General features: G+C 46.5%; 1 protein-coding gene across 3 annotated transcripts in view; it reads left to right on the plus strand.

The window, feature by feature from the left end:
* Positions 1 to 22,669, plus strand: part of LOC147122584 (pro-neuregulin-1, membrane-bound isoform-like) — a 214,824-nt gene that overhangs the window by 22,759 nt on the left and 169,396 nt on the right. For all 3 annotated transcript variants that reach the window (XM_086007251.1, XM_086007241.1, XM_086007260.1), the window contains exons 2-3: positions 12,218 to 12,398; positions 19,205 to 19,323. In XM_086007251.1, coding sequence (XP_085863377.1) covers positions 12,218 to 12,398; positions 19,205 to 19,323 — 300 coding nt within the window. The remainder of the gene's footprint in view (positions 1 to 12,217; positions 12,399 to 19,204; positions 19,324 to 22,669) is intronic.

Raw genomic sequence — 22,669 nt, forward strand, 5'->3', positions numbered from 1 at the left:
GGCACAGATTCCTTCTGCTGGCCTTGTCTGTCTCTTTTCCAAGCTTTCTGTCCGCGTTCCCTCTCTCCAATTTTCTCTCCAGGCGTTGACTCCCTGCTAAGATACAATTGTCCAGTTGCTGGGTGACCTACGCAAGCAGCTATTCTTCATTTGTGAGTCTTGACAGTGAGTGTCGGCAAGATATTCAACTGTGGAAAGCATTACAACCAAGACCAAAGCCTGTCCTCAGCTGACGTTCGCACACGTGCATTTCCACCAGGCGATCACCTGCGTGATGCTTTAACAATGTCAGTTCACTTCGACAGTCTTAACAATGAATTGATCATCTTAATGCCTTTGAAAAACCAGTACTGAGTTCACTTGTCCTCAGCACCTTGGAGAGAAAAATGGGGCCTGGTTTCCATTCTCGGCTGCTATCTAATATATCCTTGTTGGACAGTGCGAGTGTGTGGATGCAGTCTGAGAACAGCAGCCCTGCACTCTAGTCAAACAGCCTGCTGGCACTCGCTGTGCAAAAATGGTCATGTGGGAGAAGTATTGGATGGCAACTGTTTGTTTATGGATCCATAGCCTAGCCCTAGTCAGCACCTGGCTGGGAAGGAGAGGAAGAGAGTTAAAGGGAGGACCAGGAAACCTAATTACAGAAATCTTGGATGTGATGGTGAACTTCAGTGCACTACTTTTGTCAAGGTTTCGGTCATGACCGGAATAACAGTGTTTGGCAAATGTAATAGGTTATTGCCACGGTTTGTGGAAAGCTTTTAGGCCGGTTTTGTTCCTGGAACAGGCTTCGCTGAAGAGTCCACTTTAGAGATGCAATATTGGCCATTATGAAGGTATATGCACACTGTAGCAATCTGTTGCCAAGCAGCCATCACGGAGTGTTTTTTTTAAAACCATTTTTTCAATAAAGGAAAAGTTTTAAGTGACAGATTAGATTGGCAGCATGAGGGCATCATCATATCAGTGAAGCTCTCAACTTCCAGCACATGAGTCCTTTCAGTAGCACAAGTGTCCCTCGAAAAACAGAAGCAAACAAGGCTTACAACCGTGCGTCCATGGGGGAACCAAAGCAGGACACGTACAGTCCATCATGCACAGGATGGTATCTGGAACAAGTCAAAGGTCAACAACCGAACGGCACAAAATGAATGAGAACTGCACAAGTCCTTCCTTCATTATGAACCAGGAAAGGGTGAATGAAATATGTTAAGCAGAGCTAAGCAACCGGGAATCAGCATCCACACACTTGGCCTGAAGCAGTGTGCATTAGATATTGTTGTCAGTCAGAATTCATCAAATGAAACGAGAAACACTTGTTGAATAATGGATCAATGTTTCCATAAGGAAGACCCTGGTGGCATGATCACTTTTGAAACTCTTCTATCATTCTATTTCTGTCCTGCAACCTACTGGTGCCATAAACCTAAATCATATATAACAACACCAAATTGCATTGATACAGCGCCTTTGAAGTAGAAAAACATCCGCAAGGCGCTTCACGGGAGCGTAATCAAACAACAATTGACAGCAAGCCAAAAAAGATATTGAGGGGCGACTAAAAGCTTGATCAAAGACGGAGGTTTTAAGTAGCGTCTTGAAGGAGAAGAGAGAGGCGGAGAGGCTTAGGGAGGGAATTCCAGAGCCTGGGGCCTAAGCAGCGGAAGGCACGGCCGCCAGTGGTGGGGTAAAGGGAGTAGGGGAAGTGCAGGAGGCCAGAGTTAGAGAACTGTGTATCATATTTGGCTGATATGTTGGGCTTGCACTGTAACAGCCATTGCTCACTAATGGTAACTCCCTATACATTGGCCACCAAAATCGAAAATGGAAGCCTTTGTTATCCATAATCCTTAGTGTAGCTGGAACTTTCCCCTTCACCTCTGCTAACATGGATGGGTAAAAACTACCTTTTAATTTATGGCATTCCCAACAGTATATTCCTTGACCTTCACTGAGCTATCAAGGATTGTTCCTCTTCCTTCACCAGGAGATTGCTCCACCCCGCCCCACCGACCCCGCTCATCGTCCCCCCACCCCCCCCACACTCTCGGATTATCTGAGCTAAAGGTGTCATTCCATCAGCAGTTGGGTATCCATTATTGAATCATCAGCAAATAGGTAATAGTTGATTTATTTATGCAGTCAGTTGTTTTGATGACTATTTTTTGTGATCTTTGAGCTCATTAAGGTGAGGGATGATATTGTGTTTTTTTGGTCTCAGGCTTCCATACAGGTCAGGTAGAGTACGGCTAAACGCAGAGTAAAGCTCCATCTACTCAGCCCCAACCTCCAAACACTCACTCTCTACTGCGCTAGTGTGGCATTCCCCACTGCAACCTCCTTGTGTGGGATCGGCAGTTTAGTGCCAAACCAAATTGGGGGCAGTTTTGGGCTACTGGCCCAGACTCATTTCACATTGGACTGCCACAGCCCAACAGTGAGAGGAGACTTCCATCCACTCAGCCCAGGCTAGATTTGAGGCCAGGTCACCAAGGGGAGAGACCAGCATGCTCACCTATTTTGCCATCTAGTACACCATGCGGTTAATTGTTTTATTTAAAGAGAAATCTCTTGTTATGGATTCACCACCGATGCTTTGCTCCCCACCTGTCATGATAGCAGGTAAACTACGGGGAAGTGCGGTGCACGATCTGTCTCTCTATATACGTGAGTGTGTTTCCCTTTTAACCTAGATGCAATGTTTGCAAATTGTTCCAAATTTGTGCATCCTGTGAACTAAACTGAGCCGAGTCTTATTGAGTTTGGCTTGGTCCTCATCCCTACTGGTGTCAGTTACCCCCAGAGATCCCGCTTCCTTCCCAGCGTGTCCGCATTATTAACCTACTCTTTTGAGCATGGTGAGCAGGACACCCGCAGGAAGGAAGCGGGGTCCTGTGTTAAATAGGCAGATCGGAGCCTGCATCAGGCCCCAATCTGGAACATCAATGAGAGGCCTCAAGCAAAACCTGCCGAGAGCCGGATCCTGGGCCAGGAGATCGCCAGCCTGGAGCTGATCGTTGCCTTCCAAGTGCCAGGGACCGGCCCCAATATTGCAACGAGGCCCTGAAGTTAAGATCGGGTTCCTCGGTCGAGTACGCCTTCCTCCGCACCCTCCCCGGCCCCCCCGTTAATATCGGGGACCACTGTCTTTTTTTTTCTTTTTCACAGTACAGTATTGCAATTCATAAATAGAAGGTGTGTAACGGTAGATAGATTTGGACTCGGACTTGTTCAGAGCTGACTTATGCTGTCTCCGGCAGACTTTTCTGTTTGCGGGACACATCAATAAATCAAAGCTAAGTGCAGCATTGCACACCAACTATTTTCCAGAGCTGGTCGTTATACTGACAACGGGTAAACCAAAGGGATGATGATGTCTCTTGAAGCGCTGACTGGATAGACTGCCTGCACTTGTACGAGTTTCCTTGCAGCCACTTGCCAGCTTCTGACACCTGTATCCACACACCACTGTACAATTCAGTTCCTGTTTTCCTTCTTATCAGTGACTTACTCAAGGGGTTAAAGCACAGTCTAACCGTAAGCGGCAGTAACTCACAGTGCATTAATCTCTAGCTATCATTTTTATTTTTTATTTTTTTGTTTTCCCTCTTCAGCTCCGTCGATGTCTGCACCTCTGGTGCACTCTGACTTTGAAAGCAGTCGCTCATCTATACGGTGACCCAGGTCAGTCAAGAGCAGGGCGGCAGTCCGTGTGTCACAGACTGGGTCACCGGACTTCCTCACATGGAATGAATGGGCGGAAAATGTGGCTGGTTATACACAATTGCGAGAGGTTCCCAAAGTATTTACCTTGGCAGGACCAATCAGCCATCCATGTTCTGCCAAGAGGCTTATCTGGGTTTCAGAATGGTATCCGGCCACGTGTCTGAACGGCTGGTCCTGAGAGAACGTTGTGGGTCATTTGCGGATCTTTGGTCTGCTTCTGAAAGGCGAAGTGGGGAAGTTTCAAGCAATCTTTGCTCCTGCAAATACTCTGCTCTCAACCCATCTGCTGAAGTACAAGCTGTTTCGAGAAGTATTTGACAATAGACACAATTGACAACATTGAGAATCATGCTGTTGTATTCCCTCTTGTTAATAACCAATTTAAAGTGTCTTGCAAGACCCGTTAACCTTGGGGATCCTGCTGAGCAACCAGCGTGTGACTGACCGTATCTGTGTGGAATGGTTCATTTTTATCTTTTAACAGATATCTTTTGGTGATTTTTTGGGTGTTTTTTTTTGCACTCAAAGGGGAAGCTGGGGAACAGAACCCTTTTTATCTTTTTGTACCCAGTAGGGCGAGTTCCTTTTCAACTGTGCACTCTGACTTTGAAAGCAGTCGCTCATCTGTATGACCCACTGCACCCTTACTTTACCAGTGTGACTTCCCAGTTTTCTATCCTGAGAGGTAAATAACTTCAATGAAATAGCTCAGTGCAGTTTTTTTTATATTCGTTCATGGGATGTGGACGTCGCTGGCAAGGCCAGCATTTAGTGCCCATCCCTAATTGCCCTTGAGAAGGAGGTGGTGAGCCGCCGCCTTGAAGGGCAGAGGGCAGTTAAGAGTCAACCACATTGCTGTGGGTCTGGAGTCACATATAGGACAGACCTGCAACAATTCAAGGTCACCATTACTGATACTAGCTTTTTATTCCAGATTTATTTAATTGAATTTAAATTCCCCAGCTACCGTGGTGGTATTTGAACTCACGTCTAATTGGATCATTAGTCCAGGCCTACTGGATTACTAGTCCAGTAACATAACCACTATAACTATCCCACTGCTTTGATATAAGTAGCTATCTTGTAGGTACAGGAAACTCTCTTTTTACCGGCACCTAAATAACCGGAAATCTCTCTTAACCGGCAAAATTCAGGAGTAGGTTCAGGTAAGTTTTACTTCATATTAGTGGCCGTGTAACCGGGGTTCCTGGATCTGTGGCCGTGTAACCGGGGTTCCTGCACCTGTTGCCATGCAACAGGGACTCCTGGATTGGTGGCCGTGTAACTGGGATTCCTGCACCTGTTGCTATGCAACAGGGACTCCTGGATCTGTGGCCGTGTACGGGGCTCTCGTACCTTAGTAACTATACCTCTCTGTAATCCGGACTTTTTGATCAACCGGCACCACGCCAGTCCCGTCGGTGCCGGGTAAAAAGGAGCTTCCTGTACTAGGTAGCACGGGAGTTATACTAATGCAATGAGTTGAGATGTGAGGTAAATCAATGCTGATGAATAAGATACCTGCTCTAGGATATTTGCCATGTTTTCTATCTTTCCACTGCCATCAGTGCAGTTCTTTAGGGTGCACTGTGCATTCCATTATCTTTACAATGAAACGATTTGCATTTATATAGCACTCTTCACATCCTCAGGACACCTCACAGCCAATTCATTATTTTTGAAGTGTAGTCACTGTGCTAATGTAGGGAGACGCGGCAGCCAAATTACACACAGCAAGATCCCACGAAAGCAGTGAGATACTTGACCAGTTAATATGTTTTTGCTGGAGTTGGTTGAAGGATGAATGTTGGCCTGGACAGCCTAGAAATTCAGTTGTTAGCGCCAGCCGCTAGCGCCTTAGGAGGAGGAGAAGTGGGGCGCTAAGCAGCTAGCGCCCGGGCACAGCGCGATCTGCGCCTCTCGCGAACTTCACTCAAGATTTAGCGGCGGCGCTAAACCGCAGCACCCGCTCAGCTGCGCGCGCAGATCGTGACAGCATTTCATGGTGCAACGCCCTTGGTGCGCCCGAACCGGAACTTCAGTGGCGCCGCCCTTCTTTGCGCCTGGCGCCCTCAGCGACTGGTAGAGGGAAACGGTTCCCAGTCGCTGCAGGGCGCGGGGGGCGCTATTTAAAGGGGACTCCTCCTGCATTATAAGTGGCAGCCATTTTGTGCCAATCCTTCTGTGTGAGAGACAAAGGCAGAGAGCTTTCTGCTTTGACTCAGTGCTCGCACAGGTACTTCTGGCTTCAGGCCAGAGCTTTGCACTTGGATTTAACTTTCAGTGCCATAGCCTTGAGTCGCTACATATAATGGGGGCTGCAATGGGTGGAAACGTTGGCTTTCTGCATTGCATTCAAAGGGATCAGGGACGCCGTGAGAGAGTGCCAGTCATGGCCAGACGGAGAAGGGTCAACAGGCATCGGCACAGGAGGCCTTACCCACCCAGGGTATACCGCCAGCAGTTCTCATATCTGAACATGTCTGAGGAGCAGTGTGTTCGGAGGCTGTGATTCAGAAGGGAGGTGGTCACTGAGATCTGCCACCTGCTTCGCACAGATCTGCAGCCACAGCTGAGGAGCAGGACGTTTCTGTTGGTGGCAGTGAAGGTGACAGTGGCTCTCAACTTCTATGCCACCGGCTCCTTCCAATCCGCTACTGGGGACATTGCCAACATCTCCCAGTTCGCGGTACATTGCTGCATCCGTCAGGTGAACAATGCCCTTTTCAGAAGGAGACGTCAGTACATCTCCTTCCCCATGACCCTGGACAAGCAGCAAGAGTGTGCAATGGGATTTGGAAGAATAGCGGGCTTCCCCATGGTCCAGGGCGTAGAACTGATGAACCAGCAATGGTCAGGCCTTGCTTCAGGGCTGCAGTGTGCAGGGCATGGCAGCCAAACAAGTCGACCCTCCCCCTTTAAGAGCTGACCGGCGCCAGCGTGTCTGCCTTCATTCAGAAACTCACCGCACCTGCACTGCGCCTGCCTTTGGTGGTTGCGCCCTGGATCGCCGGCTTAGCGCCTTATGATAGTCGTGCATCGCCTGCTTTAGCGCAGCAGCAACCTCTTGGGGCGATGCAACTGAATATCGGCGAAGGTGGCGCTAAGTTGCGCCGGGCGCTAAATTTAGCGACCGCCCGGCTGTAGCGCCCCAAACGTGGCTATACTGAATTTCTAGGCCTGGGAGAACTCCCCTGCTCCTCTTCGAATAGTGCCACGGGATCCACCTGAGCAGATAGATGGGGCTTCAATTTAATGCCGCATCCGAAAGATGGCGCCTCCGACAGTGCAGCACTCCCTCAGTACTGCCCCGAAATGTCAGCCTGGATTATGTGCTCATCAAGTCCTGATGCAGGGCTTGAACGTATGACCTTCTAACTTAGAGCAGAGAGTGCTACCAACTGAACCAAGACTGACACTTGAAGTACTTTAATACCACAGCTCTCCCATTCCATTCCTCTCCACGTGTCATTGACTGAGGGCTGATTTACTGCAGCGATTACTTCTTCCTTGATATACAGCTGAAGTCACTGTAGACCAGCCTTGCGATGCCAAGAATCGGGGTCCTCCCAATGCCCACTCGACTGTCTGTGGGACCCCTCCCCTTGTTTACACTGATAGTAAATCTCATGCTTACACTAAGGATGCTGAACTCCACATTGAGTGGAAATTTGCTTCATTATGTGTGGTGCAATTATTTTAATTATCATTTAACTCTCATTTAAAATGCTGGCACGTAGAAAGTGAATGTTAATGTGCCATTTGCCACTCGACAAGCTATTGCAATTTCAAAAATGACCCACAGCCCTCCGAATCATTTCTGCTAGTTTCTCTGGAACATTCTGTGCATTGCAGTCTGCACGCAAGTATAACCCCTGGGCTTCAGCATGATTTCCTCTTTCGCGTTAACTTTGCACATCGACTGCATCTGGAGATTCAGACCCACACAGACTGCCCTTGAAACTCATTCATCCCCGCTCACAAATGAGCTCACTCATCGAGAGTCTTTACTCTCTCAGCTCCATAAAGGAGGCTTTTCAAAAGCTTTGGATGTACGTAACTTGCACGTTGATTTGACCTCAATGGAAAGGAAGATCGGACGGGGTGTATAAGGGGCGGCTGATCTGCTACTGCCTGCCTTGCCCCCCAACTTCCCCAACACCCAACTCCTCCCCCCCTCAACTCCCAACCCCCTCCCCAACCCCCAACTCCCAACCCCCTCCCACCACCAAATCCTCCGCCCCCCAACTCCCAACCCCACTAGCCCCCCCGCTAGCCCCAACCCACCAACCTCCTCCCCAATCCCCCAACCTCCAACGCCAACCTCCAACCCCCAACTCCCAACCCCCTCCCACCACCAAATCCTCCGCCCCCCCAACTCCCAACCCCCCTAGCCCCCCTGCTAGCCCCAACCCACCAACCTCCTCCCCAACCGCCCAAACCCCTCCCCAATCCCCCAACCTCCAACACCAACCTCCAACCCCCAACCCCCCCACCACCAACCACCCCCCCACCACCAGCCACCCCCCCACCACCAGCCACACCCCACCACCAACCACCCCACCAACCACCAACCACCCCCCCAACACCAACCACCCCACCACCACCAGCCACCCCCTCCCCCAAACCCCGAAGAAAGAAACCAAACGGTAGACTTTCAGCTCCTGCGCACCAAACAGGAGCCTGCCGTGGAGGTTCCCACCCACGCTCCCCAGTTGCTGATTTTTTTTATTCTACACAGAAAGTCACGGGATGCGGGTATGCAATTGCTCAATCTACGCTCCCGGCAGGTGTGGCTTTCTTTGCACCAGGTGAGCCAAAGGAGGAAATCTCTGCTCAAGTTATTTTCATTAAATTAAAATACTTAGCGACGCACCACCTTCCTGAAAAGGTGTGCGACAAGCCTTTTATGGAAGGTCGCACTGCAAGGTCCCAAAAACAGTAATGTGATAATGACCAGATAACCTGTATTAGTGACGCTGGTTAAGAGAGAAATGTTTGCCCTGGACACTGGGGAGAACTCCCCTGCTCCTGCTCTTCTTCAAACAATACCGTGGGATCTTTTACAAGAGAGTAGACGGGGCCTCAGTTTAGCGTCTCAACCGAAAGACGGCACCTCCGACAGTGCAGCACCCCCTCAGTACTGAACTGAAGAGTCAGCCTAGATTTTGTGCTCAAATTTCTGGAGCGGATCTCACAACCTTCTGACTTAAAGGCGAGAAAGCTACCTCCGAGCTACAACTAACACCTTTTGAAACAATTGAAAGAATGAAACGTTGCCGTACAATTTATGTTGCTCCATTGTCTGTTTGCAAGTGAATGATGAAAATGGCACTTCTTTAAATGAAGCACTTTGAAGATCCCATTGCCTCATTTTAAGAATGATTGGTTAAACATGGGGAGATTTCTGTGTACCCTACTGCTCCAGTGCAGTGAGTGGAAATTTCAAATGAAAAACTTTCATGATCTGGCCCCGGAGAAAATAGGCCGACAGAGCCTCAGTTTAACACTCCATTAGAAAGATGGCACCTCTGACAGTGTAGCACTCCCTCAGTACTGTACTGAGGTGTCAGCCTGGACTATGTGCCCAAGTCCCTGTCACAGGATAGCCCTGGGTGAAGGCCAGACATTGCCTCACAGGAACAGAAGCAAAATATAGGCAGTATCACCCTAGGCCACACTCCCTTCAAAGCGTGGGGGTGTTTGACAAAAGAATGCACATGTGGGGAAGGGGAGGAAAGATGTCAAAACGAGGGCTTGTCCCTGAAAACAACTTAAAATCTTTAGATAAGGAAATTAGGAGGACATTCCTATTTGCGGTGATAGGGAAGAGGAGCGAAACAAGAATGTTGGCAACTCACCCTGGGATACTAGTATACAACAACAACTTGCATTTATTTGGCAGCTTTAACATATTACAGGAGTGTTATCAAAAGAAATTTGGCGGCGAGCCACACAAGGAGATATTGGGGCGGGTGAGCAAAAGCTTGAGCAAAGAGGTAGGTTTACAGGAGCGTCTTAAAGAAGGAGAGAGAGGTAGAGAGGCGGAGTGGTTTTAGGGAGGGAATTCCAGAGTTTAGGGCCCTAGGCAGCTGAAGGCGCGGCCGCCAATGGTGGAGCGATTAAAATCGGGGATGCTCAAGGGGCCAGAATTGGAGGAGCGCAGAAATCTCGGAGGGTTGTGGGGCTGGGGAACGTTACGGAGCTGGGTGGGGGTCGAGGCCATGGAGGGATTTGAACACAAGGATGAGCATTTTAAAATCGAGACAAAACTGTAAATGCGTTAAAGCCTCTGAGAAAATAGCAGAGAGAGGAATTGCAGATGAACACGAGTTTGTGCATTGATATCCCACAGTGTAATTTCAGGGTCCTCAGTTCTAATTCATCCTGATTACAAAAAATGATGCTGATGGGCTTCAGCCATTTTGAACACTTTCCAAGATATCTTTTTTTTTAAAAAGAAAACGTTTTATTTGAACATTTTAAAAATAATTGAATTTAAATGAGCACAACACTTCAGTGCCGCACATTTGAACTGCTCGTTAATGAGGAGTGTGTGGGATATTATTGCGCAGATGTTGCGGGACCTCATGGCAGCTGGGCCGGTGACGACTGTGATGAGGACGATGCGTATAATTGGCTTCCAGGTGTCTTCATAATTAAAGCAATTAATGAAAGTTGTGCATTGGATATTGAAAGGTTCTAAATATTGACTTCATAAAAACTCAAACCAATGTGATCCCTGCGATTTTTCTCCCAGTTGTTAGGTGCTTTTATATCACTCTTTATACAACGGTCAAAATACATTCTCCCTGTCGAAATTGTGCTTATAAATACGTGTTCAAATTCAAATAGATCTGCAGTATTACATAGAATTACAGAGAGCGTACAGCACAGAAACAGGCTGTTTGGCCCAACTGGTCCATGCTGGCGGTTGTGCTCCACACGAGCCTCCTCACATCCCTCTTCATCTCACCCTATTAGCATATCCTTCTATTCCTTTCTCCCTCGTGTGTTTATCCAGCTTCTCCTTAATTGCATCTATGCTGTTCGCCTCAACTATTCCTTGTGGTGGCGAGTTCCGCATTCTAACTGCTCTCTGGGTAAAGATGTTTCTCCCGAACTCCTTATTGGATTTATTAGTGACTACCTAATATCTATGGCCCCTAGTTTATGTCTCCCCCTCAAGATAAGAAACATCTTATCATAGTATCATAATTACTATAACAATATCTCAATTAATTATTACATTTTCATAAACCTCTCTTTCTTACTCAATTCTGTTTCTTCCAAGTGGCTTCTTCCAAGAGAGTCCCGTCACTAATGGGGGTCCATGCGATGGACAGTGCCCGGCTTGTACAATGTCATGTTAAATGCGAGTAAAGAAACAGATTTCAATTCGTAATATCGTCACAAGTGTTTGGAAACTCTCTTAACTGTACCACCATAAAACAACACCAACCCTCTTTGTTCTGCTGGTTTCATCTCTTTGATACCGTTTTCATTCATGGTATCTTTCTTAAATTTAGACTTTAGCGGGAGTGAAGTTTGTCTTGGACGGCAGCGCAAAAACGGGCGATGGCGAATGGGCCGCCCGTTTTACACCCCGCCCGATGAAGTCAATGGAAAAGAAAATCAGGCGGGGCATAAACGGGCGGCCCATTCGCCACTGTCCTTTTAGAGCTACTTCCCAGGACCAATTGCAACCCCAGGGATTCGATGTTGAGTTTCAAAATCAATGGCTATGAAATGGTCTCTGTAACGGTGAACAATCTGGAAAAAAGAAAGACCTGCATTTATATAGCGCCTTTCACGACCTCAGGATGTCCCAAAGCGTTTTACAGCCAAATGAAGTACTTTTTGAAGTGTAGTCACTGTTGTAATGTAGGAAACGCGGCAGTCAATTTGCGCACAGCAAGCTCCCACAAACAGCAATGTGATAATGACCAGATAATCTGTTTTAGTGATATTGGTTGAGGGATAAATATTGGCCCCAGGACACTGGGGATAACTCCCCTGCTCTTCTTCGAAATAGTGCCATGGGATCTTTTACACCTACCTGAGAGGGCAGACGGGGCCTCGGCTTAACAGCTCATCCGAAAGACGGCACCTCCGACAGTGCAGCACTCCCTCAGCACTGCACTGGAGTGTCAGCCTAGACCTTTGTGCTCAAGTCCCTGGAGTGGGGCTTGAACCCACGACCTTCTGACTCAGAGAGTGAGAGTGCTGCCAACAGAGCCACAGCTGACACTGCAATGCCGGTTTTACGCCTGGATGGCAAGCTGAAAATCCACCCCTATGAGTGACATCCATGCAGGATGAGGAGCTGTACAGACCTCACCATGGGCCTTGTATTACTTCTGCCAGTTTAATGTAATGAACAGGCTGGAGGGACTGAATGGCCTACCCCTGTTCCTATGATAGTCATGTTACTTTTTCTCTCTCTGGAAACAGCTGATTAACTGGTTGTCTGTCTTCTTTTACCTCGCAGCTTCAGCCCCAAAGATAAAACCACTGAAGAGTAATGTGGTGGTGAACGAGGGGAAGAAGCTGGTATTGAGATGTGAAACCATTTCAGGATATCCGCAGCCCACTTTCACATGGTTTAAGGATAACGAAGAGCTGATCGGCAATAAAAAACCCAAAGAAATCAGGATTAAGAGAAAGAAAAGGTGAGTCCAATTCAGAATTTGATATCTTCCTGGGATTTCTGCTGGCTCAGCAGTTATTTCATCAGATTTATCTCTTGTTCAAAGGGGCAGTGTCTTCATATTCGTTATTTTGACCAACCTTTTCTCATTTGACTATAAATACAACGTGTAGTGCTTTACATCGCTTGGGTACAGTGGTATAGTGGTTGTGGTCCTGGATTGACAACCTGGAGTTTATAAATTCAAATCCCACCGTGGCAAGTTGCACAATTGAATTCAATAAATGTGGCAATTTGTGGGCTGGCTCCTTGAAGGCTGAAGGTTTGGGGTGAAAATCCAACTGCTTCACTAATGTCTGTCACTGAGGAAACCCTGTTCAACACATGAATCCAGTCCCACTCTAGGTAGATGACCCAGAGACAACTAGGGATGGGCAATGAATATGGCCCTGCTGGTGTTGTCCACATCTCAAGAACAAATAAAAACATGAACTGAAATATGTCAGTTGTGTGACATCGCCACGATGAAAATATTGTGTGGCTCATCTCTATCCCCAAATCTTGGCGATAATAGCCCTTTCGGAGAGGCCAGGCTTGCTTGCTACTTCCGAAGGTCTCCGCGCTCGCTGGTAGCTTGTGCTACTGGGAAATTATGGCGTTACATATCTTTGTTATTGTTTTCTCTCACACAGTTGGGGCTGAATGCATCTCTTGTAACTTTGGGTGGTACTATTTCATCATAACATGCTCTTCCAAATGAGTAATACCACTGCAACAACATTTTACCTGCTCCACCTACAAGTGCCCCCTGTTTAGTAGATTTTCAGGAGCCCAACAACAATAATAAGAACAACTTACATTTAAATAGCGCCTATAAAGCGTTAGCAAACAAAATTTGACGCCGAGCCACATAAGGAGATGTTGGTACAGCTGACCAAAAGCTTGGACTAAGAGATAGGTTGTAAGGAGCGTCTTAAAGGAGGCGAGAGAGATACTCTCTCAAATAATCTCCCACCATCTTGGTTCTCTCTCTCTCTTTGAGCCAGGTGGTGATTTAAAATTGAATCTTCTTGTGTGCTCCCAGCTTCATCTCATACAGTTACTGGGGCTAGGTTCATAAATGCAACTTTTATGAATGTTCCCTGGCGTATTCCCTTATGTCTAACCACTGTGTAAATGGCTTGCTCGGCACACTTCCTTTATGCTCCTTAAAGCCGTCTAAACTATCCTTCAGAGTAAAGAAAAACAAGCTTTAGAAACACACTGTGGACTGTGCTGTTTAGCCAAAAAGATGGACTGCCCTGTGTTTCTTTCTTTGAATTGTTGTAGCGGGCAATGTTAACCTAACCGGCCCAAACGGAAACTGAGGGTTTGGTGTCAATTTTACACCCCCCTCGATTTTACTTTCCATTGACATCGAAATTGGCCAGGATGTAAAATGGGCAGTTGATCCGATCCTGTAGGTATCCCACTGGATGAGTTAGGTCAGATTTACCCTCCTTATCCCCGGATCTCATCTCAACCTGACCCCTTTATTTTCCTTTGGGCACCCCACCTTCTACCACTTACCCTTCAAAGGGTGGCAAGGCCTGAGGTGATGGTGAGTGGCAGGTGGCAGAGTCCTGGATGGGTTGGAGTTTGAGTTGGGTGGAGATCAGCCTCCAGTTGGCAATGGTGTGGGTGAGTGCTTCAGTAGTGGTGAAGTAGACAACATTTCAGAGTTGGAGAAAGGCCGCCAACCTCCACTACCTCTCTACCCCCTAGCAAATTAATTTCAAAACTCTCATTTGCAAATCCCTCCACCCCCTCATATCCCACAACCCCTGCATTGGCGGGGTGATTAAAAGCTTGGTCAAAGAGATAGATTTTAAGGAAGGTCTTAAAAGAGGACAGAGGGGCCGAGAGGTTCAGGGAGGGAATTCCAGAGCTTAGGGCCCAGATGGCTGAAAGCACGGCCGCCAATGGTGGGGCAAAGGGAGTGGGGGATGCACAAGAGGCCAGAATTGGAGGAGCGCTGAGTTTTATTGGATGGTTGTAGGCCTGGAGGAGCTGACAAAGCTTGTGAGGGGCCGTAGAGGGATTTAAACATGAGGAAGAGAATTTCAAAATCGAGGTATTGGTCGACCGGGACCCGAGGTCAGCGCGCACAGGATGATTGGTTAGGATATGGACAGCAGAGTTTTGAATGAGTTCAAGTTAATGCAGGGTGGAAGATAGGGGGCCGACTAGGAGAGCGTAGGAATAGTCGGGTCTGGAGGTAACATCTGGATGAGGGTTTCAGCAGCAGGTAAGTTGAGGCACGGGCAGAGATGGGCGTATAAACGAATAAAAAAAACAAAGAAACCGAATAGTTGAGAGGTCCAGCTGAAGTTGTAAACAATGAAAATTAAGCCTCACTGTTTGTTATCTGAACCCCAAGATCAAGTTACTGTCTTAAACTCACTAATGTGTGCCCATAAAAGGGAACTTTCTTTAATAATGCAGTGTTGTAGTTCCATTGTCCTTTCTGTTTGAAGATGGTGCATGTTGGAGCTAAAGGGCTATTGATTTGTGATGAAGGACTGCCAGTACCAGTCGGCTATTTTGTTCCCTTGCATTGAATTACAGGAACATTCACTACCTTATAAAAAGTCATTAATATTAACATCCTTTTCTAAAAAAAATCTGCCTTGCTATTGATTTTGGAATGTGCTTGTTTGAACAGTGAATGCTGATATCATCATTGCAGGAGCAATGGGGGGAGGGATAGCTGTGAGACATTTCTCAGCTTAACCGTATGAGAAGCTAAATTAATCCACACAATGCAGTCAGTGAATAAATCTGAGTTTAATGATCATTTTCAATTATTCCAATTTTCTTCCCTGAAGTTTTCTGGTTAAACGTGCCCTCTTACACTCCCTCATACTTCATGAGCGATGAAACAGTGATTATCGCCAGGATATTTGACCATGGCGTGCCTTCGCAGAGGAGACCCATTTTCTTCTCGGCCGACGTCTGCACACACGCGCGCTTCCCATCAGGCATCACTGGATCGCGGTTAGGAATGATAACCCTAGCTGACTTTTCCCTTACTCTGTGTCAGAAGGTTGTGGGTTCAAGTCCCACTCCAGAGATTTGAGCACAAAAATCTAGGCTGACACTCCCAGTGCAGTGCTGAGGGAGTGCTGCATTGTCGGAGGTGCCGTCTTTCGGATGAGATGTTAAACCGCTCGCTCAGGTCGACATGGCACTATTTCGAAGAAGAGCAGGGGAGTTCTCCCCGGTGTCCTGACCAATATTTATCCCTCAAACAACATCACAAAAACAGATTACCTGGTCATCATCACATTGCTGTTTGTGGGAGCTTGCTGTGTGCAAATTGGCTGCTGCGTTTCCGACAGTACAACAGTGACTACACTTCAAAAGTACTTAAATGGTTGTAAAGTGCTTTGGAACATCCTGAGGTTGTGAAAGGCGCTATATAGGCAGTGTTCTCGCTTAGGCCAACATCCCCAGCATCGAAGCTTTGACCGCACTCGATCAGCTCTGATGGACGGATCACATCGTCCGCATGCCCGATACGAGACTCCCAAAACAAGTGCTCCACTCGGAGCTCCGACATGGCAAGGGAGTCCCAGGTGGGCAGAGGAAACGCTTCAAGGACACCCTCAAAGCCTCCTTGAAAAAGTGCAACATCCCCACCGACACCTGGGAATCCCTGGCCCAAGACCGCACAAAGTGAAGGAGAAGCATCCGGGAAGGCGCCGAACACCTCGAGTCTCTTCGCCAGGGGCAAGCGGAAGCCAAGCGCAAACAGCGCAAGGAGCACACGTCCACCCAGGCACCCCACCCACCCACCCCTTCAACCACCGTCTGCCCCACCTGTGACCGAGACTGTAGGTCCCGCATTGGCCTCATCAGTCACCTGCGAACTCATTTTTAGTGTGGAAGCAAGTCATCCTCAGTTCCGAGGGACTGCCTAAGAAGAAGATAATAAATGCAAGTCTTTCTTTCTGTAGCCCACAGACACTGAGGTGAATTGTAACACCCCTATCACTGCCTTGGCTCAGATTAACTAACTCAGCACAGACCAGGGATCACACCTGGTGCTTGTGGTTAAAACTTGCAATTTGAACCAAAATTCAATCAGACAGTGAAGCAAAGTAAAAATAATTTAATAATTAGTACTTATAGATGATTTCAGAAGGGTAATGTTTTAGTCTCTTAAAAAATAAAAGAAAGACTTGCATTTATATAACACCTTTTGTCATGAATCTTATCATGACTCATGAAGTAACACTGGGCGGCCAGCTGGTGGCGCCGTCCAAGGAATATAAATACTCAGGCGTGGGCCCAGCTTGCTCAGGATGTTTCTGTAACCAGGAACTAGTGATTGTAACTAGAATCTCATGGTTTTGAAACAGTTGATTAAAGCCTTGTCTTATACTCAAACCAAGTACTCAGTAGTCTTTTTACATCACCTTTCATGACCTCAGGACTTCCCAAAGTGATTTACAGCCAATGTATAGTACTTTTGAATTGTTGTCACTGTTGTAATATAGAAAACGTGGCAGTCAATTTGCGCACAGCAAGGTCCAACAAACAGCAATATAATTATGACCAGATAATCTGTTTTAATGATGTACGTTGAGGGATAAATATTGGCCAGGACACTGGGGAGAGCTCCGCTGCTCTTCTTCGAATAGTAGCAGGACATCTTTTACACGAGGGCATACGGGGCCTCGGTTTAATGTCTCATCCAAAAGACAGCACCTCCGACAGTGCAGCCATCCCTCAGCACTGCACTGGAGTGTGAGTCTAGATTATGTGCTCAAGACTCTGGAATGGGACTCGAACCCACGACTTTCTGAGGCAGAGGCGACATTCTCTTATTCTGGATCATTTTAAATGAGTACTTTAACATGGTAAATGTCCAAACCTATGATGGGGCCTTCGTTCTATCAGACTCCAAGAAAGCTGCGATATTGTTGCTCCAGCTCTCTTTCAGGCTCTCAGTGGAGAACAGTGTTAACACGCGAGGTGCTGTCAAAGTAAAGTACGCCACTCTTTTATCTTTGCCGCTTAAAGATTTATATTTGTTCAGAGAGTTGCAGGATTGCAGTCTTGCTTCGCACCATCTAAGGAGAGTCAATGTCTTAGGTCAGATACATTCCCCGATTCCCACTCAGCTGAATTGGAGAGTGACAGGGATTGACTTCCCTTGCCGGGCAATCCAGAGTGAGCAGTAATTTGTTGCCACGGTAGCCATCAAGTTTCCCTTCGCTCTTCAAACACACACACAGGGGGCCACTTTGTTTTGCGGTGATTGTGTAAAGCGGGCGACATTGCTTCAGCCGCCCGTTATTCATCTCTCTCGGTGGACAGGAAAATTGGGAGAGATGTCTAATGGGTGGCTGAATCGTTTTCCACTATCCTGTATCTCCCATACGCATGCACACACGCACACACGCTCGTTTTATGTGGCAACCCTGTAGAGTTTCTTGCAAGATTGTGAGGACCTCTGTGGAGACAGTTGTGAGCACCGTGACGAGAAATACCGCGCCCAGCGGTCCGCTGGCGCTGTGGTTCGACGGGTAGTGTGGTAGGCACCAGACAGGCACCCGGCTGCGATCAAATCGAAATACTGAACTCAAAGGCTTCCAACACCTGGTGAAATACAGCACGTGCAAAGTGCTTGCGGCAAGCTTAGGAAGCATTGTGGATTTCACTCATAGCTTCGTGTTAAATATTAAGCGTCAAAAATGTAATATCACTGAGATCCTGCTCCCTCGTTTTCTCATTCCCTGAAAGTTTAGAGAATGTTTTTTCTAGAGTCATCCATTCTGTTGACTAAAAGTACCAAACACACATGAATTTATAAATGATTCACAAAAAGAATTTTATTAATATTTCATGTTGCACGCAGTCCTTAATGTGTCTCACAGAGAGGTTAAAGACAGTCTTTCTTCATCGTTGAGTTAGTGCCCAGCATGCTCTGCTACTGAGCAGCGTGATGTGGTTTTGCTCTTGCAATTAGCTTGTATTTTTAATTTAATTTTTCACGCACTGATGTGCACACAATATGCGCACGTGCAGTGAGTTCTTCACGTCTGCTGAGCTGTTGGTGGAGGGAGAGGGAAGATGGGTGCCAGTCTTATGAGGTTAAGCTCTTTCCCCCCCTCACCCCCGCCCCCCCATCCCCAATCAGAGGGAGAAGGCAAATTGGAGAATGTTTAAATCAAGACAGACGTGGGCCGAAGCCCTTGCCATCAAACCACTTTATAAAAATTAGGCTGCTACAGAGCTTTTAAAAAAACATTAGTGATTCTGCATTTGCCAACTTTAGCGAGAAAGTAGAAGTGAAGGATGTCAGAGCTGGGGAAAGAAGCATTTCTCTACCTTTGGCACAAAGTGTTATCATCAAGCAAACATTGCTCAGTTAGATGTGGAATTAACTCTCTTCACTCTACTCCAACAAGGTTCTTAAGCCCAAGCTCAGAAGAGCATCAATGAGATACTTCTGATTGGCCTGGGAGATGTGTCTCGGTGAGACACCATTTGTAAAGGGCATTTGGGTTGCAAGGCTCAAGTATCAGTGGAAACTGCAGCATCGCTATGCAAAAATAATCCTCCAACACTCAAATGTTCCTGGGATTAAACGAAACCGTATTTCTAGCATCTAAAGCATAATTTTCTTTTATATTGCTTAATTGCAGTGGCTGTTATCAAAATGGCCTGCAGTAGTCTAGCATCCCTATAGTGGTGGATTTTTTGGCTCTGTGGCACTATTCATTTTCCTCCCGTTATCTTCTTCCACAAAGTGAAAGTGACTTTTGCCTGCTTTTACAGGAAGGAATCCGAGCTTCTGATAAGGAAAGTGAAGCCATCACATGCCGGAAAATACACGTGTACAGCTAAGAATCAGCAGGGCGAAGACCAGTCTATAAGCAACATAGCAGTCACACCTGGTAAGAGTGATTGCATTGATTCACGACAATGGAAGTGTTTTTGTACTAACTCACAAGCAGCAGGCCTACAACGCACTACTACGTTTGACGCTTGCCTTCATGCTGATTGGTTACTCCATGTTGACTCGACACACCGCAGGTTCCTGTGATAGTGAGAAGTCAACGGGAGTAACCGTTTTGCAGTTGGCTGTGTAGGAACAAAGAGTAGATGTGCAGCAAGAGGAAGAATTTAGAGGCTAGTCGGAGGATATAAGTTGGCACAGTGCCGAATGTTGATGAGAGGGTTTATTCAATACTAACGACTTGTACAATGCAATCTCTTATGCTGGATCTGAGTTATTAGCATTTCTGCATAGAACAATGAAAGAACATCAAACAAATCAGATTTTTATGCCTAACTGTATAATATATATGAGACTTAAAAGCCGAGTTACTTTTAGTTTTGCTGAGTGGTAAAAATGTTTTAGTGTTGCATTTTGCTGCGCAGTGCGGATTGCAGAGATGGATTTTTTTTTTTGCCTCACCAATCTTCGTGATGCGTCGCAATGAAGAATGGAACCAAGGGCTGCTAAACTGAATTTTCTAAGTTAGCAATCATCAAACGATGTTTCAAAGAGGAATGGAGTGCTGCCAGTGTATATATTGGCCCAGTAATTCCTCTCCCAACACGTGAGTACGGACGGGGTACTCGCGCGTGTGCCCGGAGGAATTGCCGGTTTTCAGCATGCACAGCGCATGCGGGGAAAACCGGCATTTCCTCTCCTCTGACCCAAGGGGTTAAGAGGCTGAACACGTGCGCATACACAGGCAGCGCGTGCGACTTGGATTTCCTTTATTTTTAGAGAGTTGCGCATGTGTAAAGGCCTCCGGTTTTTACGCATTGAAAAACCACACGTAAGTACTTAGTTTTACAGGTAAGTGGTCTACTAATACAACTTATAAAAAAAATTTCCACAGGTTTATTATTTTTAAAGAATTTACAGTAAGGTAAGTTTATTTTTAGTCCCGATTTTTTATATAATAATTTTTTTCAAATTTTAAAATTATTGTTTAAAATAGTTTTTTACAGTTATTTATGGTTCATTTAAGTAGTGCAATGTTTTTTTACATTTTATTTCAAGTTTAAGTAGTGTTTTGGGGCCAGGAGTTTTCATGAGTTTGACAGCTCTTACTGTCAAACTCATGAATGAACCTTTGCAACCTCCCATTGGTTGCCCAGTGCTCACGTGATCCCAGCCGGCTCATCGCACTAAGTACGCCGCTGGGTCACGCACGCACAGCGTGGCAGGACCTCAAGCGGGCCAGTGAGAGGAAATGCAATGCGGGCCACGATTCAAATGTCAGCGCGCCGGGTAAGTGCACATCGGGGGCTTGCACGCGCGGCAAGCTCCCGATCCTAATTTCAGGGCCATTATGCCTAAATATAATATAATGGCCCAGAAATGCGGGTCGGGGGCTTCCCGCGGGTGCAAGCCCCCTGACCTGCACTTACCTAGCGCGCCGGCTGTTGAGCTGTGGGCCCGCATGGGATTCCGATCCTGGGCCTCCTCCAACTGCTGGCGCGCAGTGCTTGTGTATCCCAGGGGCGCAGTTAGTTCGAAGCGTCCCCTGGGATCGCGTGGGCCATGAAGAGCCAATGGTAGCAGGGAATGCTTCATTCATAAGTTTGACAGGAAGAGTTGTCAAACCTATAAATACTATAAGCCCCAAAACATCACTAAAACTTCAAATAATTTTTTTTATTTAATCACATTTTTGAAATAACTATAAATTACATGAAATAACTATTTTAAACAATAATTTAAATTTTTGAAAAAATTAATTACAATTTCTAATGGGGCTAAAAATAAACTTACCTTTCTTTAAAGTATTTAAAAATAATAAACCTGTGGAAAAAATGTTTTAATTTTAATTAATTCACCACTTACCTTGTTAAAAGCAGGCCTCTCCGACGCACGTGTTCCACCTGTCAACCCCTTCTTTCAGGGGAACGGAAGTGCCGGTTTCCCACGCATGCGCAGTGCAAGCACGAAACCGGCACTTTCGTTGGGCCTACGCGTGAGTACCCAGTGTGTACTCACGCGTTGGGACCCGAATTTCTGGGCCAATATCTTAAAAATCTTGGGGGTGAAATTGGTCTTGGGGCATAGTGCGAAATGGGCGATAGTGAATTGGCAGCCCATTTACACCCCACCTGATTTGTTTTTCTTATTGGGGAAATGAAAATCGGGCGGGGTGTAAAACGGGCTGCCGATTCGCTTTCATCAATTTTGCGCTACTACCAAAGACCAATTTCACTCTCCTCATGTCTGCACACATTTCCTGTCAACTCCTTTCATTTATAAATGGGAAACTGGCTATGTAAACTTGTCGCACTGTAATGACACTGTAATTAGTGGAAGCACTGCAGCACCGCCAATGGCAGGAGGGTGTCATTACACTGTGACAAGTTCACATGGGAAGCTTTCATTCTAAATGCAGGCATAGGATGTTAGAATGCCAATTTAAAAATAAGAACAGAATGTACGACTTTAAAATGGGGACCGAATTATCTCTGCGCTCCCTGGTCCAATTACCCCCTGCCCTTTAATCTCGCTGCACCTGAAGACTTCACTTGATGGTGACTCCCATTATGGAAAGCCATGGGAGATCAACTAGTAAAAACTAAAAGCTTCTATACAGGTGAGTCATCCGCCAACAAATTGCCTTTGTATTTCATTATTTGTTTGTTTAGAATTATGTTCCTATTTTTGCTGTGGAAAATGGCCCCGTATTAAGGCTGTGTTATGCTATACTGTGCAAGATCATTTTCTTCTTGATGCTCCCTTCTCTCTCTGCCCGCCTCCACCAATGAAAAAGTGCAACATTAATACGTGAAAATGAGCAAATTCATACTTCAGCACAAATAAAATGGTGACTAGAGACACCGCACAATACAATATATCATCATTAAAGCAAATTTCATCCTCAGTTGACCCTGTATTGTTTTTCCAAAATCCCGTTGTCATGGCGTCATGATCGTTGAGCTTTGATGGCTGCAGGCTCTCACCGTGCTAACTTTCAGAAAAGGCAGGAAAAACTGGGCAGAATAAAACTGCTGGGACATGTTCTAAATGATAAAAAAGTGAGCACTGATTGGAAGGCTGTCATCGGTGAGGAGCATTTGAGGTTCGCTCTCGCAGTTTATGACATCAGCTAGACCCTTCCCTAGAAAGACTGCCTGCTGATGACTCCCCGGAGTTCTTTATTCTCTGTGTAAACACCTTTATGCTCATTGGCCACTGAATTGCACCCTTAGGTGATTAACGGTGCACAGGCTTCAAGCGCAAAGCCACAGGCAGGTTTC

The sequence above is a fragment of the Somniosus microcephalus genome, chromosome 2, assembly GCF_052327205.1.
Source record: "Somniosus microcephalus isolate GS21.2 chromosome 2, FLI_Smic_1.0, whole genome shotgun sequence".
Taxonomy (NCBI): domain Eukaryota; kingdom Metazoa; phylum Chordata; class Chondrichthyes; order Squaliformes; family Somniosidae; genus Somniosus; species Somniosus microcephalus.